The 27,636-nt window shown below is 45.3% G+C and overlaps 1 protein-coding gene across 1 annotated transcript; it reads right to left on the reverse strand.

Moving 5' to 3' along the window:
* On the reverse strand, nt 1-26,232 carry USP18 (ubiquitin specific peptidase 18). Its single transcript, XM_080914582.1, has 11 exons — nt 26,117-26,232; nt 19,407-19,660; nt 18,143-18,239; nt 16,820-16,965; nt 11,624-11,703; nt 11,268-11,414; nt 10,559-10,654; nt 9,974-10,141; nt 2,034-2,165; nt 1,648-1,697; nt 1-416 (listed from the first exon to the last, which is right to left on the reverse strand). Exons 2-11 carry the CDS (start codon nt 19,552-19,554, stop codon nt 371-373), a joined length of 1,110 nt encoding a protein of 369 aa, XP_080770708.1. The 5' UTR covers nt 19,555-19,660; nt 26,117-26,232; the 3' UTR covers nt 1-370.
* Nucleotides 26,233-27,636: the final 1,404 nt, after the last annotated feature.

Here is a 27,636-nt window from a genome sequence, read left to right on the forward strand (position 1 = left end):
TAGTGTGTATAACAACATTTATTTGACTCAGAATTTTGAACGCTGAAGGATCCAACCAGCTTAGCGCTGGCATGTTGGATGCATCACCGCAGAGCAGAGAAACAGAAAAAGAACTATTAGTGCACAGAAGAGAGAGAACCCACCAATTGCCTCCCATGGGCCCTGTCTCTTAAAAGTTCTGTCACCTAAAGACCAAGCCTTCTGTGTGTGAGTTCTCAGGAGATAAACTACATCCAAACCACAGCAATAATAATTCCTGTTTATAAATAGGGCTTAATTATGGTTTTTAAATTATGATTCAATTGAAATGCAGCAGACATGGGTACAGGAGAGGAGAGACCACCACTCTCTGAAGGTGTGAACACATCTGTCAGGATCCAGTCTTCATGTAAACCAAGAGGTAGGCAGTTTCCCGCCTAGAAAAACAGAGAGCACATGTCAGCACAGAAAACAAAGAACCGCAGTACAGCGTGCATCGGTAAACCTCCTGGCTCCCAGGTCAAGCACCTGACACTTGGGTCAATGACCCACCTAGCCATTCCCTCAGAGGGCCAAAATGGTGACCTGAACGAGGAGCTATTGATTGGCATCTAAATAAGATGATAAAAATTCTGAGCTTTAACTAAGTCTAACTTTTTTTTTTTACAAACAGACTCAGCCATAGAGCCGATTTAAGCCAGTTGTTCATTTGCGCAGCCTTCTCTGTCATATGAGGGCAGAGCCACGGAGCTGCCATGGGGAAGCTGTGCGCCACAGCGCTGAAGATGTCCTCGCTCTTTACAGAGAGAGGGTCTGCCAGTTCCTGCTGTAAATCAGGAAGACATCGGCAGCAACCAGAAACAAAGAGCTGGCATCTAATAAAGATGCTTGAAAGAAACGTAAGGCTGGCAAAAGGGTTGGCGGAGGACTTGAAATACAACCGCATCTGCCTCTTTATTTTTCAAGTAGACCAGCCTGACTCTTAGCTGAGCGCCATCTCTGATCACCTGTGTGTATGCCATTGTTCCCAGACAAGGGGGTGGGGAGCAAGAAAGCTTTACAAAGACTCTTTGATCTGTCTTCATCCAGTCTTTTTTTTTTCCTCTCCAGCATCCCCTCTGTAGCAATTGGTTTTAAGAGGTATTTGTTGGGTTTTAATAAATGCAAGACATAAGAAAGAAAGAGAGAGAGAGAGAGAGAGAGAGAGAGAGAGAGAGAGAGAGAAAGAAAGAAGCAGTCCTTCCCCCCTCAAAGAGTATACATGAAACATGAAAGAACATATATAAGTAAGCAATTAAGACTGTTTAGGGAGGCACGCTCAAGATGCAAAGTCAGCATGTCATAAGCCCCCACAGATCTGCCCGGGTCAATCTGTAACAGCTGTGCACAACGGAAAGAGGCCACGAGTAACAGAACATGAAGCGGGACTTTGCAACTAGGGGGAAAATGACTGACGGGACATTCAGACTCCGTTACAAATCCATGGGCATTCCTGAAATCTCAGTACTGAGAGGAGCATGTCAGAGTGGGAAGGTAGTCATGGATGAAGCTGACTAGTTAGTCTGGGAGTCTTCGGAATGTTAAGAAACACTGAGGTCTTAAGGATGTCTCGTGGCTGAGGATTCGGAATGAGTTCATCGGATTTCAAGAACTTGGTCCTTCTCTTACCAGCGATATCTGTGATTCCCGTAGGTACACTGGACATCCTTCCAGGTCACCTGCAAGTATATAATGACAAGGTCAGCGTCCTACTGAGTGTTCAGTGTCCTTGGAATGTGTGGGACTGTAATGTGCCCTCCTTCACCCCAGATAAGTCCATTCTCGTCTTTAAACTTGGTTATGACAGTCCAAAAGAGTTACAGCCCTGGCTTGAGAGAAGTGTCCCACAGAGTCTGAAGCATCAGAGCACTGAGCCAAGGGCACCAGAAACCTGGGCACTGAGCTGAGCATGTACAGTTATAAGCCAGAAGCTGAGGACCCAGGTAGCCCCAGGCTCAGGATTTACTACAGGTAACTAATCTAGGGCAAGTAGCAACGTGGATGACGTTTCTCACCCAACAAACATGTGAATCATTGAAGCAGAACCATTTTCCGTCCACAGGATTCCGGATGTAGGCACAGTAATGACCGAAGTCAGCCATCCCAACGTGGGCAATCACGGCAAAGAGTTCATAGTGTATTTCAGACTGGAGGGAGAAAAACACAGAGACAGTTCAACCACCATGCCTCCTCTCATTGACAGTCCTGAACAACGAAACCTATCCCTCTTGTGTTCGTTCTTTATTCTTAGCTTACTCTAGGCCAGGCACTGCTTCCTCAATGAGCAAATTAAGTACTTTGTAACCTACTGGATTGCAAAGGGGAATAGGAGGCAGAAAGCCGCCGAACCCCAGATTTCTGGTTGGGAAAGTGAGACTATGCTGACAACTATGACGTCAAAGACAGAGCAGGGGTATTTGGAAATGAAGACAGTGAGTTTGATCTCTGGGATTTCTGAATAAAAACAGTAAGATGAGAGTTCGGGAGGGGAAGGAGGGAGGGATGGGGAAAATGAGACAGAAGACAAAATTCAAATGCTGTAAGTTTGAGGTGACTGATGGAGATCGTGAGAAATAATGAGATGACATTCAAGGGTGAGGCGGAGTGGGCACATGTAAATGGGCAGAGTGATGAGAGAAAAGGGCTCCATCGGAGACAGACATAATGGGAGAAAACCAGGGTAGACACGTGGTTTGAATGAGATGTTACTATAAGTCCCGGGCATTTGGAGACTTGGTCCCCTGTTGGTGGCTGTTTGAGAGGATTAGAAGGTCTGGCTTTGCTGGAGGAGGAATGCCACTGGGCTTTGAGGTTTCAAAACTTTCATCGTTTCTAGTGTGGTTTCTCCTTGTTATTTGTGGATCAAGATATGAGCTCCCAGTTGCTATTCTAGCCACTGGCCTCCAACTCCACCCTTATGGACTCTAACCCACTAAAACCATATGCCCAAAATCAACTTTTTTTTTCTATAAGTTGCCTTGGTCATAGTGCCTTATCATAACAATGGAAAAACCAACTAGTTTAGAAATGTATAACAAGAATAGGCTATTACTGTGACAGCCCTGACCATAGTAGGATTTTTTTTGGAGGAATGTAGAAGGCTTCGGAACTAGAACAGTGGTTGCATACCATAAGTGGAGCTTAATGGGTCATCCTAGTAGGAATTTGGAAGTCAGCGGTGCTAAGAACTATTCAAGAATCCCAGCTTAAAATTTTTCAGAGGGGAAGAATATTAGCAACAAGGCTTTAGACCCATTAGTGTGCTATTTTGGCAAACAATAGGGCTGATTTCTGCCCACACCCTAAGAACTTGTACGAGGCTGAATGAATAGTTGTGGACTAATTTCTCTGGCAGAACAGATTTCAAAACAACCTAATATTGACTCTGTCCCATATTTATTAGGAATCACTCTGATGCAGATCTATGAGGACAAAAGAACAAACAGAGCAGAAAGAAAAACAAAATTACAAACTAGAAAAAAAAGAGACACTGGCAAGCTTAATGTTACAGCCAAGGTATGTGCTGCAAGAGAGTCTGTGATTGTTAAGATTCGCACCATTAGGGAGGGGCCAAATCTGCAGTGGCATAAGTACCATCAGGGCAAGACCCTACCCAGCTAAGTGTGTAACTTGTGAAAGGGAAAGGCCTAGTGAATGTGAATTTTCTAGAAAGACTTGAAGGACCCTGGTTTCACTGTGAGTTGGTGGCCAAATTCAGTGTTATATTGGCTTTAGAGTCATGAAGGATGCAAGCAAAGGAGCTGTGAGATCTTCTGCAGTTTAAGAGAGCCTCTGGGGCTGGAGAGATGGCTCAGTGGTTAAGAGCACCGACTGCTCTTCCAGAGGTCCTGAGTTCAAATCCCAGCAACCACATGGTGGCTCACAACCATCTGTAATGGGATCTGGTGCTTTTTTCTGATGTGTCTGAAGACAGCTACAGTATAATCACATGTAATAAATAAGTCTTTTTTTAAAAAAAAAGCAAACAAAAAGACAGAGAGAGCCTTTGAGGCCAAGTGTCTGGCAGAGGAGTCCCTGCCAGGCCATTTGGCAATGCCCAAGCTGAGTTGGATACTCCGAGATGTTAGAGGTGCCAGAGCTGTGAGATGTCTGCCGAGGAGACCTTGGCATCGGGATGGAGCCATACAAGAGAGAGATGTATCTTGTAAGCAGCAAAGTAGGAGGGGCAGAGTGATCTGAGCCCTTTGACACAGGACACGGAGCTACAAAGTTTGGCATTTGCTTTGCTTAGGTTTCAGCCTTGCTATGCCTCATTGCTCCACTTTCGGAATCACGGTGTATATTCTGTGCCATTTTATGTTTGGAATTTGTATCGTTTTCTTATAGGGAGTTACAACTAAATGACTACCAGTCTCTGAAAAGACTCTACTCTGGACTTTTAAGCAGTGTTGGGACTGAGGAAGGCTATGGGACCCTTGAAGTTGGACTAATGCATTTCATATTATCGTATGACGAGCCTGTGGGGCCCAGGAAGTGGAACGTGGTCATTTAAGTGAGATATTCTCCTCTAAGTCAAGCACTCTGTTTCCTGTTTGCTGTTCCAGGTGTACCTCCCGCCTACCACCTCCATTTCGCCATCATGAACTCTACACCTCTGGAACCATAAGCCCAAAATAAACTCACCTATAAGTTTCCCTGGTTGTGATGTTTTTATCACAGAGATAGAAAAGTGGCCTTACGACAGACACCAGGAAAACACTGTCACTACCACAGATCAAAGCAGCCATTAGAACTGAATCAAAACCGTAGGGAATCAAAGCAAGAGACAATTCCTTGTGTGTGATAAAGGAAGCGTGTTGAGCCTACTCACCACATTCATCAAAGCTCTTTCCTAAATTTCCATGTGTGCACTCTGCGAAACAGGCTTGGGGCCTGGAGCCCAGGTGCCATTTCTGCAGCCAGCACCCCTCAGTGCTACATGCAGTGTAGGCCACTAGAGTTCACCTCCAGGTACCAAGAGGAGAGTGTGAACCCACGGCCTACTTCTCCTGTAAGTCACTAGCACCTCACACACTTGGAGAGCAGCCACTGGAGGCACCAGATAATCAAGCAAAAGCACCACAGGGAAGCAGATGAGGATTCTCCATGTTAATGGGATTGAAGGATTGAGCAGTGAGGAGGCCCCACAGGTTGCCATGAGCAATAGTAATGGAATCTATCATCCCCAAACGATGGCTACAATTTCTCCCCTTTGCGACATGCCCTATTATAATGTATATTTACAATTACAAATCTATATAATGGCTAATTACAACTGCATGGTGGAGAGGTCCATCTAAGGAACTTCTGTTAAGTTCCATCTTCTGAGGAGATGAAAAATGAGGGTCTGACCTATTGTAACTTGACCCTTAAAGATAACTGGAAAGAATGAGAAGAACAACAAAGAAATAGGGGCTGAAGAGATGGGTCAGTGGTTAAGAACACTGACTGCTCTTCCAGAGGTACTGAGTTCAAATCCCAGCAATCACATGGTGGCTCACAACCATCTGTAGTAAGATCTGATGCCCTCTTCTGGTGTATCTGAAGACAGCTACTGTGTATTTACATATAATAAATAAATAAATCTTTTTTTTTTTTTAAAGAAAGAAAATCATTGTCTTAGAAAGTTCTACATTTTGATCCAAAGGCAGACAGGTGAAGACTGTCTTCCAGGCAACTAGGAGGAAGGTCTCTCGAAGCTCACTCTCATAGTGACACACTTCCTCAAAAAAGGCCACACCCACTCCAACAAGGCCACACCTCCTAATAGTGCTACTTCTTGGGCCAAGCATATCCAAACCACCATATTCATTAATTAGTAATAAATAAATATATAACAATTTGTTTTTTAAAAGAATATACAGGAAAATGGCTAGATTATGATATATTGTTCTGAAAGTTAGCATCTAGGACCAAGGGTAAGATCACTTGCTGCCCTTGCAGATGACACGCAGACTGTTTACAACCATCCTTAACTCCAGTTCTAGGGGACTGACATCCTGCTGGTCCCCATGAGCACCTGCATAAATGTAGTGCACACATATACATACATATATGTAACGCAAACAGATGTACATACATACACCACACATACATACACACATACACACATGTACATACACACACATACATACACACACAGGTACATACCCACATACACACACATACATGTACATACACACACAGGTACATACCCACATACACACACACATACACACATGTACATATACACACATATATATACACACACACATATACACACAGGTACATACCCACATACACACACATACACACATGTACATACACACACATACATATACACACATATACACACAGATACATACCCACATACACACACATACATATACACACACACAGACACACATGCACACACTAATATAAACAGGGGCTACAGAGATGACTCAGTGGTTAAGAGTACAGGTTGTTCTTCTAGAGGTTTGGTTCCCAGCACCCATATGGTAGTTCACAGCTGTCTGAATCCAGGGGATCCTCTTCTGACCTTTATGGGCACCAGGCATGCACATGATACCCACACATACATACATGCAAGCAAAATGCTCACACACATAAAAATAAAATAAACAAATCTTAAAAAATAATAATAGGATTTCAAATGTTGGTGTTCAGTAGTCGCGGCTGGTGGGCAACAGATTGCCCAGATTGCCATCAGCACCACTTCACGAAGGCACTTTGAAAACAAAGTTCCAGAGAAACGAAAGCTGTTTCAGGAGGATAATGGGATGCCAGTTCATCTGCAAGGCGGGGCATCTGACGCCCTCCTCTACAGAGCCACAATGGCTCTGACAGTTGGTGGAACAGCCTACGCCATCTATCAGTTAGTGTGGCTGCCTTTCCCAAGAAGCAGAACTGATGCCATCATCCCAGGCTTCACACGGTTCAGTTTCATTCAGTGCTCGATGGACCAGGAACGACTGAGCTCATCTTTGGGGATCAATATTTATTGATGTGTATTAACTGTCACCAATAAAGCAGTTCTTAACTATTAAAACAACAACAACAACAATAATAATAATAATAACAAATCTTTACAGGTAGCCTCCAAGAAACATGACAAGTCCCGTTGTGCAGCCCACTGTGTGTGCAGACTTTGCTGACCTTTGAGCAACACCCTGCCTGCGTATCCTTCTGTGACTCTGTTCTACAAGTAAACGTAAGTATGGACAGTCATAAGTAAAACATCTGCATGCTTTCAGACTCCCTGAAAAATAAAAAGATAACTTTCCACCTAGAAAAGCTAGTCATAGACTAAATGAATAGAAAAGGGCTAAGATGGTGGATAATTACCAGGGCTAGTGACCAGCATAGTAACTATAGTAAATAGAAATATGTTGCACACTGGAAATTGTTTAAAATAGTTTAAGAACTCTCAAAGATATGCTTGCCAGGTGATAGGTATATTACCTAATTATTCCACAAGGTATTCACACATATCAGCACATCACATTGCATACCATTTATAGTATATGTTTGGGGAAGTGTTTTGTTTTGTTTTGTTTTGTTTTGTTGAAATACAGTTTCTCGGGCTAGAGAGATGGCTCAGTGGTTAAGAATGCTGACTGCTCTTCCAGAGGTTCCGAGTTCAATTCCCAGCAACCACAGGGTAACTCACAAGCATCTGTAATGAGATCAGATGCCCTCTTCTGGTGTGTCTGAAGACAGCTACAGTGCACTCATATAGGTAATAAATAAATAATTTTTAAAAAAAGAAATACAGTTTCTCTATTATGTACATCTGACTATCTTAAAACTTACCATATGGATCACGATGGCCTTGAATGCATAGAGATCTGCCTGCCTCTACTTCCAGAGTGCTGGAATTAAAGGTGTGTGCCGAGACACCCAGCATGACTTTTGCTTATAAAAATTTATTAAATTTAGGCTGGCAGAATGGCTCAGCATGTTAAGGTACTTGCCACAAACCCAGCGAGTTTAATCTCCAGAAACACATAAAAGCAGACAATGAGGCCAATTCCACAAAATCGTCCACCAATCTCAACCAGCAGAAAAGATTAAAATTTTAAAGATAAAAGTTAAAGTGTAAGTTTCCTCGGGTCTTTTTAAAAGATGACTCTAGACTCTCGTCACATTTAATTATTACATATTTATGACTTACGTTACATAATGTGTGCATGCAGGGAGTAGCTGTGAGGGTCAGTTCTCCCTTCCTACCATGAAGGTAGGTCCAGTGCAGGCCACTCTGCAGCCCTCGTTCAGTTGAAGGCAGGGTTTACTCTGCACCATAGCTGTCTTCAAACCCATGGCTCACATACCACACACACTGCCAATTTCCCAAAAACCCCAAAAAGAGGACAGGTGGACAAAATGGCGGAAGACACTGAGTGCCTGTGTGTGTGTGATGTGTGTGTGGTGTGTGTGTGTGGTGTGTATGTGTGTGTGTGATATGGTGTACAGTGTGTGTGTGTGTGTGTGTGTGTGTGTGTGTGTGTGTGTGTGTGTGTGTGGTATGTGTGTGGTGTGTATATGTGTGTGGTGTGTATGTGTGTGTGGTGTGTGTGGTGTGGTGTGCAGTGTGTGTGTATGTGTGTGTGTGGTGTGTGTGTGTGTGTGTGTGTGTGTGTGTGTGTGGTGAGTATGTGTATGTGTGTATATAACCTTTTTTCTCAGAATCTTCCAAAAAGTTATTAATTAGGACAATTGAATTAAACTTTCCTCTGATTAAATTTGGTCCAACAACAGGCTCCTCCGACATTATCCTCAAAGCAGACTCTGGCTAGTCACTGTGACAGCTTTAGTCATCTCCAAAAGCCCAGACCTTTGTGTTTATTTATGCGTCTGTCAGTGTTCCACGTGTTCCTTCGAATGGGAAGTACCGAATGGCGGATCCCGTTTCTCAATTCTCTGGGGCATTTCCATGAAGCCCAATGTGTACTTCATGAATCTTTAAAAGCAAAATCTGGCTGAGACAGTGGAAAGATGACCCACCAGTGCTTCCGACGATATAGATTTGATCATTAAATATTGTCTAAGAAAGAAAGTCTGATTGCCTCCAAAACTGATGACATGAGTTCAATCCTTGGGACACAGGTGTTGAGATTCTGTAAACCCCACCCCTCAGTTACCTAGCAACAGCCAGGTATGTTCCACCCCAGTGACCTGATACTATAAAAGGGGCTGCTTACCCCCTCCTCCCTCTCTCTCTCTCTCTCTCTCTCTCTCTCTCTCTCTTACTCTCCAGCCCTTACCCCTCCTCTACCCTCTTAACTCGCCCATGACCTGAATAAACTCTATTCTGTACTATACCATTGTGTGGCTGGTCCCTTGGGGGGAAGAAATTTTCAACACGGACCTCCTGGAGGCATCTCCCTTGCCTCCAGGCCTCGCTGCGCCTCCATGTGCCATACCCCACCACACACACTCTCTCTTCATCCTTTTCCTAACATTGGTGCCGAAACAAAACCCAGGACGTCATCTTTTAACAACACCAGGAAGTGGAAGGAGAGAATCGACTCCCCCCCACACACACATTGTCCTTTGACTCTGACTCATCCCCCCCACACACACACACACTCACATGCTAACAAATATGTAAATGCAAGTTATTTTTTTAATCTCTAAAAAGGAAGAAAAACAGAGAAGTATGCTCCTTTGAGAATCATACTAAGCCGCAGTTGGCTCTCCACTGTTGTGTATAAATATGTTTCCTATATATGGTGGACAAGGAGCCTGGGTCCCTGGATGAAAGCCTCACCCAGGAAGAGTTTGGCCCACATGACGCTGGTTCATGTCACCTCACAGTCTGCTGAGTTATGGACCAAGTCTCTGGAATGGACTTGGTTCTTTACATCTATGACGCTTATGGGTAAGCATGTCCAGCAGCTGATTGATGTGGACGGTTATGTCAGAAGAACCCAGAGTCTGCTGGGGTGAATAAGGCAGGGAAGGCAAGCCTCACCTCTTCCTGGCAATCGCCGAGGTCTTCCTCAGTCCGCAGAACCTGACTGAAATCCAAGCTCTGAGGGAAGTACACGGAATGGCAGACCTTCTCCGTCCGTGAGTTCCTGGCAGAGAATCTCATGAGGTGGATGGTCAAGGTTTGAGGCAAATGAGTCAGCTTCAGAACCTGAAAAGGGCAAAATCAGAATAAGGATGAAGTCTTTGGGCACCTGAGACAGGCAGGTTCAGATTCCTGTCAAGACTGGCTTCGTGCTCTTTGACATGAGGGAGGGGCGGGACACCTTCAAGATTCGTGACTGGGTGTCACCCGCCACACATCTCCATAGACATCCCACCCTAAGGGGGAAAACCCTACCTACTGTCCTCAAACCATCTCTTGTCCCTAAAATGTTCTTCCTGTTCCTCTCAGTGATAAGGTCTGAGATGCCAAGTCTGAAGTCATGCAAATGAGAAACCCCAGGATCCCAGGTAGCCAGACTCCCTATGTCAGCCATTACGAAATGCCCCTACAGGTCTGAAAGACTTGTCAGGAAACCCCACGGGGCAATCCCACACCCGTGAAGAGTCTAGGTTTAAGGAGTACCTGTTTCCACGGTGTCTTCTTCCCACAGCTCTCACAGAAGCTCTTGTCTGAGCTTGCTAACTCTTTGGGCTGAAAGAAACATCTCAAGGCTTCCTCCTGTCCCACCCAGGAGAACAAGATAAAAGTAACAATCATTGTTTCTCATCTCAAACACAGTCCACACCACCCCACTGTAGCAGAAGCCCAAGCTACCCTTTAATCCCCACCCCCCACGCCACCCCCCCCACCCCGCAGTGGGCACATGTGTCCACGGGGCAGAATTTCAGAAAGTACCCACTGGAGGGAGGAACAAAACTGGAAGGGACTTGTCAAAGAAAGAACATGGAAGCAGAAAGGAGACAGAAAAAAAAAAGTACCCTGGCCCAAGTCAAAGGAGAGATTGGCCCAGGGTTTACAGGTAAAACATGGGTCACTTTGTAAAACTCGTGTACCTTTTTTTTTTTTTTTTTTTTTTTAACTGATTATGGTAGGGAGGCAACACATGCCAAAGCTTCTATGTGGAAAACAGGAACTGGTTCTCTAGTTCCCGTCTTCCACCTTGTGGGACCCAGGGATCAAACTCAGGTCACAACGTTTGGCAACAAGCACCTTTAAATGCTGCCCGGTCTTGCCGGCCCAGGAGTTACTTTTTCAAAAATCCAAGGGTAAGAAGTGATGGAGGCGAGGGGGAACCGGGCCAACTCGGGATACACAAGAATGAGTCTCTCACCAGGGTTTTCAGGGGCTTTGCATCCATATCGAAAAGAGGAAGAGAGAGGGTGAGGAGCTTGCTCCTCCTGGTGCTTCTGGCTGCACAGTCCAGGCAAATGAGGGACTCCTCTGTCCAGATTGTGAACAGATCCTGCAGCCGCTCTGCCTGCGAGTAGAAAGCAGGGAGGTAAGATGACCTAGAAGTCACGTTAGGTCAGGGTACGTGGGGGCTTTTTAGACAGAGACTCTAGAAATCCGGCACATGAGGGCGCCAACCCCTGCCGCATTCCGCCGCCCCAATAGTGCACACAGTAGTGGAGCAGGTCCCACCAGCAACACCTCACACCTCTGACTTCTCCGGATCCCAGCCCTTACCAAGTCTATGTCCGTGATCTGGTCCTTAGTCAGGTTCCAGATTGTAAGGTAGAGGTGAGCAGCATCATGCTGGACAAACACTGGCCAGGGGAGGAAGCGCAATTAGTAAGGAGCCACCAGGACACCAGCCACATGAACACTCAGCACTTTGTCCTGTCCTGACTGTCCCTCATTTTCAGAAAGACTAAATGAAAACTAAGCTTGGTGTCGATTCTTTCTAAAGAGTTTCTCTCAGAACTAATGTCATAGTGCCACCACTTTCTCCCACCTGTCAGCCGACCGACAGATCCCAACTCTTTTTCTCCCATTTCTCTGCTGAGCAGATACTACGTCTGGACTCTTCCGCCCCCTGGTGGTAATTTTTATCCACGTCACTAAAAGCAGGGCCTCTTGCCAATCTGACCAGGTTTTCCCGAAGGTGCCGGAGTAAAGTTTCAAAGGGCAAAATCCACGTTAGATAACTCTAGCCAAAACGAGCAGAAACTTTGCAGGGTGACTGTCTGTTATATATGGAGGCCTGAAATCGGGAACGGACACAAGTGACTTCGATGGTGTTGGTCCAAAGAGGTGGGAAGTCAGAAAAGTCTAGAAACTTGCTGCAGACAGTTTCACACAAGGGCAACCTGTGCTGCGATGTCTTCACTAATGCCTTCCCTTCGTGATACACAACACAACACAGACCTCACACTCTTTGTGCTCGTTTTATTTTTGACCTGCCCTCAAATGTAAATTCCCTGGAGGCAAAAATCTCTGTGACTCCTGTGGCCTTATGCACATCAAATCTACCATGAGTAATATGAACACATTCATTGAATTGAATATGTTAATCCATCTATATAATGAATCCCAACTCAAAACCAGTCTGTCAGACAACTCAAAAAAGTCTGTCAGATGGTTTCAATAAGCCAGGGAATTGTGTGCAAGAGGCTTCCTGACGCAGAGCTAATACTGATGTCAGGAAAATTGGATTAAGGTGCCGTGATGGTCAGTTTTGTCTTGTCTTGTTAGATTTGTTTATTGGTTTTATACATGTAGGACATCTGCCCATATATATGCATGTATGTGTACTTGGTGCCTGTCTAGTGCCCTTGGAGGTCATAAGAGGGCTTAAGATCCTTTGGAACTGGATCAGAACCACCGCGTGGGTGAGGGGAGTGACATCTGGGTCCTCAGCAAGAGCAACAAGTGCAAGTGCTCTTAACTGATGAGCCAACTCTGTAGCTTCCGGGATGTCAGCTTTAACTGTCAAGTTGACACAATCAAAAACCACCAGGGAAGAGGGTCTCAGTCAGGGACTGTCTCAGATGTGTTGGTCTGTAGACATATTTGCTGCAGGGGTTGTCCTGGCTGTTTTAATTGCTATGGGAAGACCCAGCTCACTGTGGGCTGCGCTGCTCTTGGGTTTGGGTCCTGGGCCATGTAAATATAGAGAGTAAGCTGAGTGTGAGAAGCATGTCTGCACTGCTTTTCTCTGAGCTTGACCACCGCTGTAATCTGCCCAGCTGTTTCAAGTTTCTGCCGGCCATTCCAACGTCCCCGCTATGACAAACTACCCTGGATTTGTGGGCTAAAACAAGCCTTTTCTCCCCCTAAGTCGCTTTTCTTTAGAATATTTTATCACGATAATAGAAATGGAAGTCAGATGGCCACCATCTGCAATGGTTAACTTTAACCTCATTGGGGCCCCCAGAGGCCATCTACAAAGCGCAAGGATACTTGTCTATCCCGCTGTGTAGTTCACCGTTGGGAAGAACCACGTGTAGCAAGGAAAATGCATGTCCCTGAGAACCTATATTCTAATGGAGGACAGGTTCCAACTGATCATAATCCAAACAAGAGTAAAAGGTCCTGGGATGTAGAACCCACTGTGGGAGGCTTAAGAAAACTGAGAGTACAGGTGAGAAGGTCACAACGCTTCTTGGATTCTGTTTCTTCATAAACACAATTAAATGCTCCTAAAATACAAACAGAGGGCTGACAAGATAGTTCAGAGAGTAGAGGCACTTTCTGAGCAAGCCCGGGGAACCTGAATCTAAACTCCGGAGCTTGTTGTGCCTGGAGGGAACCCCCAAAAGCTGTCCTCTACTCTCCATATATATGCTCAAATACCAGCAGAGACATTGGCTGCTCTTCTAGAGGACCTAGGTTCAATTCCCAGCACTCACATGACATCAAACATTCATCTAACTCTAGTCATAGCAAGTCCAGCAACCTCTTCTGCCTCCAAGAGTACCATATACTTGGTACACAAAAATACATGCAGGCAAAATACCCATAATCATTAAAAAAAATAATAGTTCAAAATCAGAATCTTTTTAAGAATCATGAAAACTATGCACCCTAGTGTCTTCAAAGGACCACAATAACTTTCTAGCAATGGTCCCTGAAGGAAAGAAAACTAATGTATGGTATTAACAGAGAATTCAAACAAATGATTACAAGGAAATTTAATGGGAAACTAGAGAATTAAAACATCAATTAAGTTAGAGAAGTCATTATATGAGTGAGAAATTCAGCACACATAGAGATAATAAAGATAAATTATGACACTAATGAATCTAATATATTAAGAAAAATGTAGAGACCCTCAACAGTATTGATCAGGCAGAAAAAAAATTTCTAAACATGAAAATATGTCTTTTGAAATAACCAAATCAGAAAAATGAAGAATAAAGAAATTAAGAAAAACTAAAAGCAAAGTTTATGGGACATACTGCACACAATTAACTAAGAAAACATTCACAGTACAGGTACTATAAGAGAATATGGGAAAGAAAGGGCGCAGATAACCTGCTGAATTAATCAATAACAACTTTCCAAATCATTGCCATTATAGACATCCAAGTCCAGGAAGCTCAAAAGCCGTCAACAGATTTAGTTAGGAACAATGTTCTTTAAGGCAAGAGTGGGATGAGATATATAAAGTCCTGAACTAGCAGCAGCAGCAACAACAACAACAACAAAACACCAACCACAGATACTATACCCAGCAAAACTATTTCTCAGAAATGAAGAAAAATAAAGGTTTTCAAAGAAAACCAAAAACCTGAGGAATTCTTCATCAGATTGGTCTCATGAGAAATGCTTATAAAAGTACAAGACAGGAGCTGGAGAGATGGCTCAGCGATTAAGAGCACTGACTTTTCTCTTCCAGAGGTCACAACATGGTAGCTCACAACCACCTGTGATGGTGCCCTCTCCGGTGTATGGGAAGAGAGTGGCCGTGTACATTAAATAAATAAATTGTTTTAAAGAGCAAGACAGTGTACCTTTGTACACAAAGGAAAAGAAAGACACCTCTTTACAAAGACGAACAAGAGAAAAGAAAAGATACCGGGTATGGGGGCACATGCCTCTAATCTAGGAAACAGGAGGCAGAGGCTAGAGGACCAGAACCAAGTCGACTTAACGGCATAGTGAGCTTGAAGTGAAGAAAAGAAGAAGAGGAAGAGATGAGGAAGATGGAGAGGGAGGGAAGGAAAGGGGGGATAAGAATTATTTTTAAAAACACAGACATTTTATGTCCTTTTAAAGAAAGCGCATGCCCCAGCTATCGGTGGTGATATTTAACGTAAACCGGTTAAATTCCCCGTTGAATTATCCAAAAAACAAAAGTCAGTGATGCGAAGCCTGCAAGAAGAAGCACTTTACCAGGAAAGGCACACAGAATGAAAGGCACAGGCTAAGAGGGTCTGACAAGAAAGGGAAACAAAGGCAGGCAGCAGACTAGCAAAGTAAAAGAAAACTTAAATGCTGCTGAAGGAGACACAGAAGGTCAACACGTAAGAAGAATGCAATCAACTTAGCAGAAAGTTCAACAGTTGTAAAGGTGCATGCTCCCCAAAGTGAAGCCCCCAGTTATATAAGGTAAATAAATACTCTTAGGTCTAAACACAGAGACAGATTCCAGAAGAGTAGCACTTGGGTGCCTCATCACCCCTACTTTCAACAATGGAGAATCATCTGTGCTAGTGAGATGCCTGGCTTATCATGGAAATCACTTGCGGCTCAGACCCCAAAGCCTGAGTGTGACACCTAGAACCCATAGGAAAGGGTCCCAAAAAGCTCTCCTCTGCCCTCTAGACACATGCTGTGCTTACACATGCTCCATTCACCCACGCATAGCACAAACAAGTATAACAGTAATAAACACAATGTCAAATCTTTTTGAAACCAACAATGAGGTAAACAACTCTACCGGTCAAGTAGATTCAACAGACATTTACAGAACATTTCAAATGAAAACATGAGGGGAAGGCTCTGGCATTCTGCTGCATGTATTCGTTTGATTTATTGTGTTTTATTTGTATTTATTTTATTATTTATTATTTATCAATATAAAATATTACATGTATTTTATAAGGAAGAGAAGAGGCCACGGTTGAGGCTACTGAGTTAGGTCTTCAGAAGAAGACATTCTAGTTCCATCCTGTGATAAAACTGTGACATAAAAGGCTTAGGGGACGGCAGCGTTTGTCTGGCTTACTTTTGTAGGTCACAGCCTATCACTGAAGTGGAGGCAGGAGCTCAAGCAAGAAATTGAAAGGGGAGCCATGGAGAGATGCTGCCACCTGCTTGCTCTTTAGCTCCCACTCAAACATCTCTCTTATACAGCCTGGGACCACCAGTCCAGTGATATGTGTTGGCCACAGTGAGCAGAGCCTCCTACATCAATCACCAATCAAGACAATCACCCCACCCCCAGACACACCTACACACCAGTCTAATCTGGGCAATCCCCATCTCAGGTGATGATTGGCCTTGTCAAGTTGACAGTTAAAAGCTAACCAGGACAAAGGACAGTTCGGAGGATTGACGGGTGTGTTCTGGCAGAGGTACACTTGGCTATAGGCAACAGTGTTTAATGAGTGTTTAAGGGGAAATATGTGCTAATTACCCTGATAAAGACATTGCATGAACGTATGCACCTCCACACACTACCCCCCTGAAAATAGCTGGGTGCTGTGCTAGTCACTTTTAAAGCCACTTCAAAGCAGTAAGCTGGTGACAGTCATAAAAAGAAATTCATGTTAAACTTCATTTTTTTTCCAAAAGTAAAGAGATGTGTATTTCAAAACCTGTGATGTTCATTCACTGCCCGTCAATCCCTCTCCCTGGCTCTTTCCCTAGGGTTCCCTCCCCTCCTGACACTGTATCAGCGGCAGGTGAGAGCTGAGCAGCTGCGCGGGCTCTTACTGGGCACGTTGTACTTCTGGAGGCACTGGACGAGCTCTGTGGGCAGTACTGCTTTCTGCCGGCTGTCCTGCATCTTTTCCAGCAGCAAAAGCAGCTGGAAGGGGACACTTCTCTTCTGTTCTTCTGCTCCTCGTGGGACTGTTATCCTGCCAAGGAAGAACAGCCAGGCAGCTCAAACCATCACTCTCTGGGTCAGGAGCACACTGGAACCACTTAAAGAAGGCTCTCTGTGTCCTTGCCCTTCTCTGGGTGATGTTGGGATGATGGAGATGGGTAGGTTTATGTACTCAAGTGACTTAGAGACTACAGTGTGCAGAATACCTTACTAAGAGGGAGATCGGCGCAGTCCCCAACTAGGCTCAACCATCACATTAAGGAAGGACAGCAGGACCATGTTCTGGGCCCACACTAGAGTGAGTAGGTAAGTGTCCACCCCGAGGTCTTCATAAAGCAAATACTCGATTAGGTCCCAGAAAGAAAGGGCAATATGGCTGACGGCAGTGTTTTGCCAGTGGTTCATTTGCCTACAGGCAACTCTCACTTGCTTTGTGGAAGCAGTAAAAGGAGAAAGCATGGAGCCAAATAGAATCACTGATAAAAATGTCTGCATCTGTTCACTCACATGAGACCACTGACTCTCTCTGAGGTTAGCCTGGTCCCAACTCCAGACCAGTGACTGTCACCCATGGTATCCAAGGAGTCTTTATTTCTCTCCTTCCTTCCTCTCTTCCTTCCTTCCTCCCTTCACCTCCCCTTCCCCCCCCCCCCCTTTTCTTCCTTTCTTTCTGGTTTTTCAAGACAGGGTTTCATTGTGTAGCCCCAGCTGTCTTGGAATTCACTATAGGCCAGGCTGGCCTTACATTCACAGACATCTGCCTGCCTTTGCCCCCCAAGTGTTGGGATTCAAGGCACTGTGTGTAGGGGCTAGAGAGATGGCTCAATTAAAAATGTTAGTTGGCTGCTCTTCCACAGGACCCTTACATGGTGGCGCACAGTCCCATGGGATCCAACTCCCTCCTCTGGCTTCCAGGGACTTGCATGCAGGCGAAATACCTACTACCTACATACATAAAACAATAAAATAATAACTTTCAAAAGATATGCTACGAGGAGCACTAATGGCTCACACTACCTGAAACCGAATGGAGGTGGGGGACCAGCATGTGCGTGTTTTTAAACTATAAATGAGGTTAACCTGCCGTACAAAATACACAAGAAGAGATCTCTTCCTGGGCATCTCTGGAAAGGAGACTTGTAAAAGTCAAGGTCACTGGGGACGAACCAACGTTCTATGCGCATTATCAGACAGAACCCCAGTCGTACCTCTTCAGTATCATTCTGAAGTCCACGTTCATCATGAACACCTGGATCAAGGAGTTGAGGCAGCACGTCTGGCCGACGTTGTGTAAACCAACCAGACCTACAAAGCAAAGAGGGGAGAACCGCTGACGGCAAGACACAACACTGAACGAAGCCTACATGTCTTTCTGGGGTCTACTAAGGAAATCTTGAGAAATACCCTCACGGACGTAAAGACCTCACCGGGGAGCTGGCACACAGTCTGGAAGAGAACGATGGAGCTTTAAAAAGTTAGATGGCCGACAAGCGTTACTAATGCGCCAGAGAAGGTGACATGGAGCGCTGACAGTGAGCAGCAGGGCAGTTGTTAGAAGAAAAGGCAAAGAAAGAGCAGGACCGCGGGTGGGGGAGCTATTGCTTCCTGAGTCAAAATGGGGGTCAGTGTGGCTCAGAGACAAGCACAGTGTCCATCTGGTCTACAGTGGGCTCCAGGAGTCCCTCAGGCCTCTCCAGAGACAGAGGACACCACCAGCACAGGCCTTCAATCCCGGCACATGGGAGGCAGACGCCGAGGACCTCTGAATAGCCTGATCTACAGACGGGGTTCCAGGACAGACAGAGCTATACAAAGAAACCCTGCCTTGAAAAAATATTTTAGAAGAAATAAGGAGGTGGGAGGAGGAAGAAAGGAAGGAAGGAAATTAAGGAAGAAAATGAAGGAAGGAAATGAAGGAAGGACAATAAAGGCAGTTGTGGGGAGGACCCACCAGCCCTAAGCCTACATCAAGAGGAGGATACATTTTACAAGGACATGGGAAAACCAAAAATAACATTTATGTGCCACATCAGCAGCCACCCTCCCTTCCCACCCCACCCACAGGCTCAGCTGACCGCCGAAGGTGACAGGCTGAAGACCAGGAGAGTCAGTGCCCCAGACAAAGAGCTACTGAGACCCGTCAAAGCAAATGGTGCAAATAGTTTCAGAGGCCACAGATTTCAGCACCTTCTTTAAGCAGACGGAAGTCACAAGAATGAAGCTAATGCGGAGTGTGCCGCTTCCAAACCAGAGAGTGCACAGGGCATTTCTATATAGTGACAAGAAAGGGTGGGGGCTCTAATGACCATGAGGACAGGGCATTTCTATATAGCGACAAGAAAGGGTGGGGGGCTCTAATGACCATGAGGACAGGGCATTTCTATATAGCGACAAGAAAGGGTGGGGGCTCTAATGACCATGAGGACAGGGCATTTCTATATAGTGACAAGAAAGGGTGGGGGCTCTAATGACCATGAGGACGATCCCAGGCACTGCAGAGTTCTCTAGACAGCACTCTCTTCCTCTTCATGTTCTTCTCTTCCTCCAGTGCTGGGTACTGCTGAGTCTCAGCCACAACCGACTGGCAGGTTTTCCTCAGGATCCCAAACCCCTTGCCCATTAGTGATCACACCCAAACCCAAGGTTGGGACTGGCAGGACTAGAGGTCAGGGTTCCACAACTTCACTTCCGGGAAGGGTCTACACAAGCCGGAGACAGAGGACGCTCTGTGAAAACACAAAGCAATAGATGTCAGTAAGATGGGGGACCATGTGGTCATGGTCTCACTGCTAGAGGAAGACTGATTTAGACAGCCCTATAACGGGAATTACCAGTGAGCCGAGCCTTCCAACTCTTTTCCCACCCTTTCATCATCCTTCCTCAGCACGGATGGATGGGTTTCAACACTGGCCTCTTCTTCCTCTTGGGTTCTCTGTCTCAGCAAATTGTCTCCACAAAATGCCAATGGTCTCCTCACCCCTCACTCTCAATTCTTAATGACCGGAAAAGAGGTCCACTCCACTGGGTAGAGACTGCTCTTAGGCAAATCTCTTAATCTACACATCCTTGACTCCCTGGAACATGCCTGCACATGCCTGCAGACATCTAAGGTTCTTCCTGGGAAAGCTTGTGCGGTCCTCATGAAGGCTTTGGTGACTGTCTATGCTTTCAGCTCATCCTTTCCCAGACCCAGAAGACGACTGAGTCCCTTACAGCCAAACCAGGGGCTCATAAACACACGATCATATTACAAACGAGAAAATGTACTGCTGTGAACCCCCAAACCTTTATTCTTACTTCCTCCTAACAACACAGACCTTGGCCACCTGCAAACTCTCCCCCAAAATTCTTTGGGCTCCCCAGAGGTTTCACGTGTGTTTGAGAACAAAAATCCCAACTGCTGTACCAGCTCTGCTTGCCTCTCTCTCTCTCTCTCTCTCTCTATCTATCTATCTATCTATCTATCTATCTATCTATCTCTATCTATCTATCTATCTCTATCTCTTCCCCTCTCCCTCCCTCCCCTGCCCTTCCCCGTTCCCCTCCTGTCACTCCTCTCTCTCCCTACCTCCCTCCTCCCTCCCTCCTCCCTCCCTCCCTCCTCCCTCCCTCCCTCCTCCTCCCTCTCTCTCTGTCTCTTGTGTGCTCAATCAGCTGCAAGGCACTGCCAGACGCAGCAGCCAGCTGGAAAGCATGCTGGCATGAACTAGGGACACTGCGAAAGTGGAAAACACCCAGCTATCCTCAGGGGCCGTGTGCCATTTGATTTCCTCAGTTCCTTCTAAAAGGGTTTCAACTTCTGCCTGCAGTTTCCCTCTCAGCCCCCGCAGAGCCACGGGTCTAGGCTGGAGCTCACAACTGCTCTGTGTCCTCTGTGTCTCCTCTTTAGCCAGAGCACACACACAACATGCGAGTGCCTCTGTGTTTCTCTTTCCCCGTGGGCAAGAGAAACAAGAGGCCCGAGAGCCCATTGGCTCTGGGTCCCTAATAAGCTGGGACTCTCTGAGTTAGAGTCATTTTGGGAGAAAGGCTGGTATTGGGGAGTCTTCCTTGATTTCCATCTTATTTATTGAGGCAGGGTCTCTCAGGTGAAACCAGGGCTGACCAGTATAGTCTGGTCTAGCTAGCCAGTTTTCTCCAGGGATTCCCTGTCCCCCACTTTTTGAGCACTAGAATTTCATGGAGATGACCATGCCCACCTAGCATCTACACAGGTGTGGGAATCCCAACTCCAGTCTCCACTCTCACACAGCCAGCATTTTACCTAGTGTATAAATTCTGTGTGTAGATTTGTACTGGTGAATGCAGGTACTGTTGGAGACCAGAAGAGGGCGCCAGAATCCGCTGGCACTCCAACTGTAGGCTATTGCTAGCTGCCCAAATCAAAACCTCAGGTCCTCTGAAAGAGCAGTCAGAATGCGCTCTTGAATCCTAGGCCACCTCTCCAGCATCGAAATGTAACATTCTTAAAACATGTGTTGTACCAGTTTACAGTCTGGCCAGTGGAGTGTAAGAAGCCAGTCAGAGCACAATTGGCTAAATAAGTAACCTAAGACTGGCTGTGTTTTTAAGGGTGTATTTCATGGAACAAATCAAATTGTTTCGTTTACTAAAGAGAAAAGGATAGAAGGGTGTGTGTGTGTGTGTGTGTGTGTGTGTGTGTGTGTGTTAAGGGTATTAAGCCAGGCATGTTGCGAAACACCAGTCATACCAGCACTTGTGAGGCTGAGGAAAATGAATAATAAGTTTGGGGCCAGCCTGGGCTACAGAATGAGACTTATTGAAACCTTACTGAATCTTGATCCAAAGAGTAAGGTAATATGGGTGTTGTGCAAAAGCTTGGTTTCTGAGGAAAGGGGATATGGGTAAGTCTTGCTGGGCATCTTAAGAAGGTTTGCATAAGTAAATTTGCATAAGTAACTCCAAACTGAAAATGGAAGGACATACAGTCAAGAAAGTTACCAATTAGTCAGCTACCAGTCACGGCAACCCAAACTGAGACCAGGATATGATATCATTTTACAGTGTCCTTTTGGGAACAGTCAGTAATTCTGACAGAATTCGATCACCACACACTACAAATGTCCTGAATTGAGAGGCGATTCATTATGGCTTCTATTATAAAAATCCAGGGGTTTTGGTGGGGGGAGGGGGGGTACTGAGCAAAGATGTTACTCTGTAACCAAGACTTGTCTCAAACTCAATATCTCCCTCCAGCCTCCTGAGTACCAGAACTGCAGGCAGTAATGCCACCACACACAGGAGGAATTGGTAAGATTCCTATGTGTCAATTAAAAATAAAATATATATTTAACACTTTTACTGAGTGTTGGAGAAGCTATGGGTAAATAGGGTTTTTTTTTTTCTCTTTCAGTTTTAGTAATGTGCGTGTGCCCACACACAAGGATATGCAGAAACCAGAAGACAACTCAACTGAGTGGATTCTGTCTGGAGATTTGAACCCAGGGTCCCAGGCTTGTGCAGTACAAGTTGAGCCATCTCACTGGACCTAAACATGATTTTTAAAGATCAAAAGAGTTCGTTGTTATTTATTTATCGAGTGTGTGTGTGTGTGTGTGTGTGTGTGTGTGTGTGTGTGTGTATACATGTCATGGCTCACAAATGGAGGTCAGAGGGCAACCTGGTAGGTTCAGCCGTCTCCTTCCCCATAGGCCCTAGGAATCAAACGCAGGTTGTCAGGCTTGGCAGCAAATGCTTACCCTGCTATCCCACGCCAACCTCCTAAGTAGGATTCATATATGTTACTATAAGAGGAAGATGAAAAGGCCCAATCAACTGAGGAAAAAGATAGTTATCATCCTTTAAACCGAAAGCCAATGCCAGCTTTTCAAGAGAACTCTCTGTCTCTCTCTCCTTTACTGTTTTGTTGATTGAGTTTGGATTTTGGGTTTTGTTGTTGTTGTTGTTGTTAGTGATAATTCTTCCCCCTTCCCTCCCTCCCTCCCTTCTCTCTCTCCCTCTCTCTCTCTCTCTCTCTCTCATATTTAGCTAGTTTGTTTACAGTGGTGGAGATGAATTTAGGCCCTCTCGAATGCTAGGCAAATGGTCTACACTGAACTGCATCTAAACCCTGTAAGGAAACTGTGGAGGCAAGTTAAAGCCGACCAAGGGTCGCTCATTCACCAGTGGAGGCAGATAGGTTACAGCTCGTCACAACAGACTGAATCTTAAAAGCAAAATATTTACTCAAGGGAGCTAGAGAGATGACCCAGCTTTAAAAGCACTTGCTGCTCTTGCAGAGAACCCGGGATCTAGGGGCTCTGGTACCCTGTTCTGTGCGGTGTATACACACACACACACACACACACACACACACACACACACACACACACACATACACACACAGCACACCCTGAGACACATAAATCAAAAGTAAATAAATGTTTTAAATATAAAATGCCTGCTCAAAACATTCAATCTCAGGACTGGGGAGATGGCTCGGTCTGTAAAGTTCTTGCTTGGTAAGCATGAAGGACCTGAGTTTGATCCCCCAGAACCATAAAAAAATGCCAGATGTGCACATCTGTATTCTCCAGGATAAGAGAGGCTGTCTCAAATAACAAGGTAGCTAGCTACTGAGGAACTACACCAAATGTGATCTCTGACCTTCATGCCTACATCCACATAGACAGACAGACACACACACAGTCACATACATCTACCACAAACACCAGAAAAATTCAGAAAACATTATTTGATTTCTTACTATAGATTCAAACTTAGTGTCAGTGAAAAATTGTCAATATGAGTGTATGGTTAAAAAATTGTCTAAATAGAAAGTAAAAAATCAAGTTTAAATAACTATTTTTCGGGGAGGCAAGGGCATGAGGCTGAAGGAAAGTCTATTGTTGCATGGAGTCAGTCTGCTTTAGTAGCAGGGCAAATATGTGAGGTTTATTTTCATTATCTGGAGCCCAGAGTTAAGGCTAATTAATGGACTGCTGGACAGAAGCAGACTCTAGTTTAGGCTCAAGGGAGGCAGCCCTCTCACTGGGCAGAGCACGCATACAGCTCAGGTGTGGATTAGTAGAGCCAAGGGGCACGTCTACAAAGCTTAGTTTGACGGAGATGGGGAGGGCAGGCAGCTAGCAGAGCATCATGAGGAAGGAAATGGGGATGTACACCGTATGGGACTAAGGAAAGTGGCAAGTGGGCAGACGGGATGAGGCTGGACCAGGCGTAGACACTGCTGCCAGTGCAGTCCCAAACTCACCCGCTGACTCAAAGTACACTAGCTCCAAAGCAGAAGCCTAGCTCCAGCTTGCATCCTTCAAATGGGGGGGGGGGGGGATGGTGGAAAGAACCGCCTTAGGCCACAAAATCAGCAGAGGTCTTGAGAGAAAGAGCTAGCCAGCCAGTGGCAGGATACTGGAATCCTGCCCGGTGGGCCCCTCCCTAGATGTTCGCTCACATTGGGGGGTCAGGGGAGAACAGTTCCCAGATATAAATGCCCTATAAAATTCGAGTTATCAGCAATATCTAAGTGGCCTGGTCTTCAAAACTTCTGAGACAAGCCCTAGCAATGTAGTCCACGGACCTCGAACTTTTGTGCACAGTTGTTATAGATAGGGTCTCGCGCCGTAGCTTAGCCTGACCTCAGATTCTCAGGAAAACTCCTCCCGCCTCAGCCCCTCCAGAGCTTTGATTACAAGTGTGAGCTGAGCCACCACATCCAAATTCTAGATGACCCCCCCCCCCGCCAAACTCAGCCTCTCTAGGGCTAAAATCTCTGGTACTTCTAAAGGTACGAACCCCTGCACTGGGCTTAGACCTCATTCTTGATAATGTGCTAAAAGTTTATGAACAATGGGAATATAATGGAAAAGTCAGATCCCTCCAGAGGAAACCCAAACTAACAGAGTACTTGGGGCTCCTCTGGCCCGTGTGGGATGATGCAAACTGGTTTTCTTCTTAGCCTAACCTTAGACGGAGTCTCAGCCTGGAGATGCCGATACACCTTTCCAGTACCCACTGGGGCTCTGGGGCTCTAGCCACAGCCCAATCACATGATACACTCAATAAGGAGACAACGTGACTTTCTCCCTGATGAACATAATATTGCGTAAAAGTGCCAAGACCATGAAGCACAGTTTTCCAGAGGGAAAAAGGAAAAATACAAAGGAGGGAGGGAGAGAGGGAAGGAGAGAGGGAGGGAGGGAGGGAAAAAGGAAAGAAAGAAACAAAGAAAGAAGGAACGAAAACAAGCAAAAGGCTCCTTTTGAAGTCTTCTGCTAGTGCGTAGTGAGTCAGGAGGGAGACGTACACCTCACCCCTGTACCGCCCTGCCCAGAGTGTTCTCACCAACACAGGAGGTGTATTCAAGCACACAAAAAAACACTTCACAGGAAACATTCTAAAATGTTCTGAAGTATTTGCCTCACTTTTTGAGCTGAGCCAATGTCAAAGTATAAACTACCTAAATATTAAGTATGAAATTAAGTTGTAACTTTGAAACACCATGAACTTGGACGTCCAGGGGTGGTTTTGTTTTGTTTTTTGTTTTATGCTCAAAGATATATTTAGCTTTTTTCACAGAAGATGAAAAGCAAGCCAGGGAACAGGTCTAAAACACCCTGATTTATGAGATTTGACAAAAATTTCTCCAGTTTCTCAGTCCACTGATTGCAGTTTTATGAGTTTCTCACAAGTGTGATTGCATATTTGCGCCAGGGCATAAAAATGATACTTGTTGATAAAATATCTATACTAGGAAAAATAGGACATAAACTAAATGCCCATGTGTTATTTAAATAAATCTGCACTTCTCATATGACAAATCTGTTAAGATACTGGCCTGGAAAGGCACAGAAGAAGCAAGACACAGAATGATATTAAAGATATGCATTAAAATGTTTCTGATAAAGTGTACATTAAAATGACGCAAATTAAGAGAAACATCTCTACACATCTGTCTGCATTGTTTGATTTTTTTTAACAAGCCAGTTTTGTAATCTCTCTCTTTTTTTTAATTAAACATAAATCACGACTACAGTCTGAATAATACATCTGCTTAGGAAGCAAATCCATTGGCCCAGAATATACACGCCAAGAATACAGACTGCCACTATTTGCACAGCCCAAGGAAATTCTTAACCTTCTAGAGACATATAAGCAAAGCTCTGGGAGAGGAAGGACACTTTGAAAGATAGCCACAAACTTGCCTCAAGCACCGAGTCAAGCCAAGAGTGAAGACCGAGTGTGATCTGCAAGGAGCTCCGGAGGAGGACTCCACACCACGGAGCAGAGCAGCCAAGCCACCTACCAGGCTCGCAGCTCAGGAGTGTCTGCAGTCCCGAGGCACAGCGTCCTCTAGCCCAGCACTGGCACTGCCCGCCCAGCCTTCTGCACGCCCAGCCACGCCCCCCTCACCGCCAAGCTTTCGTTTTCCCCTATATCCAAAGGAAAGCGAAACTCAGAAACTCTGCGGCCCAGGGTGGGCGGGCCTGCGGGAGGAGCCGGTGTGCGCGCCCCAGGGAACCTGCAGAAGCCTGTGTTGGGATTTCTGCTTACTCGCCTGACCTGGCCTGGTAGCTCCCGGATACGTACTCTTTTATCTGCAAATACCCACAGTTGCTGTACCTTCTGCTTTGAAAGCCAGCAGTAAATAATTCCCTTGCAGAGGCTGTCTCCACGGGGTAAGGAGACAGCGATAACGTTTACTGTGTCTCTGTTAATTGCCAGACTCATCGTTAAACGCTGAAAAATAATTTTATCCACACAATGTTCTTTTGTGCCTCTACGTTCCGTCCTAATTCTATAGGATACAATGTTAAATTCTTATTTTATCAAAGAGGTTATGACTAACGCAGAGCGACAAATTGCTAAGTGCTAAAGCAAATTCTAACGGGACCTCTGACCAGTCCCACCCTTTGTGGGACATAGCAGATTGTTGCAATTAGCACACTAGGTAGCCATGAAGGTACAGAGGTGGGAGGAACAAACACGGCCTAAGCCGAGCCTGGTTTGAAGGCTCTGGGGTTGTGCACACATGAAATACTTGCTAGCTCTTTACAGATGTATTTCATCTATTGGTGGAGGCAGAGCAAGGATGTGTTAGCTGCTGGGCTATTCAGAATGAGTTTTCCATGTGTGCTTGTTCTGAAAGTGGTACCCCACTCCCTAACCCCAGCACCGGACAAAGGTGACAGAGAGATACCCCTAACCCAAAGCTACCAGGACCTTATGAAATCTGTATTCTATTTTGATGTTGTAGTTACAACAGAAGATATGCACAAATATGTCTGCCTGCCTATAGTGTGTGTGTGTGTGTGTGTGTGTGTGTGTGTGTGTAGCATGAACTATACACCGTTGCTGATCATAAGCCAGGATTTCCATGTTTGGAAATAGAAAATGGTACGGTGCCCAGTGCAACACATAGTCTCCTGATCAGTGGCTGAGGTAGACGGCGTGGCATATGCAGACATTGTAGACGAATACATTAAGTCTCCAGTACATTTGCAAACCAATCAGTTATGTGAGCACCTTCTTCTGTCTGTTTGGCTGTATAAAAAAACAGGAACATCAAAAACTTGGGGGGTGGTGCTGAAAAGAGAATGCTACGATATGTAATTGATTAGCAAACAGCACCTTGTATTTATTAGTCAGGGAGCTCTAGAGTCACAGAACTTATGGATAGTCTCTGTATACTAAGGGAATTTGTTGGTGACTTACAGTCTATAGT

Source organism: Micromys minutus (genome assembly GCF_963924665.1).
Source record: "Micromys minutus genome assembly, chromosome: 3".
Taxonomy (NCBI): domain Eukaryota; kingdom Metazoa; phylum Chordata; class Mammalia; order Rodentia; family Muridae; genus Micromys; species Micromys minutus.

Bases quoted from the DNA above. Each gene is read 5' to 3' on its own strand.
- USP18 (XM_080914582.1), bottom strand. From the start codon at position 19,554: ATGGGCAAGGGGTTTGGGATCCTGAGGAAAACCTGCCAGTCGGTTGTG. The intron at 11,704-16,819 runs GTAAGAGCCCGC...TCCCCTGGCCAG, and splicing joins CCAGAAGTACAACGTGCCCA to TGTTTGTCCAGCATGATGCT. The intron at 417-1,647 runs GTAAGAGAAGGA...CTGTTTTTCTAG, and splicing joins GGGAATCACAGATATCGCTG to GCGGGAAACTGCCTACCTCT.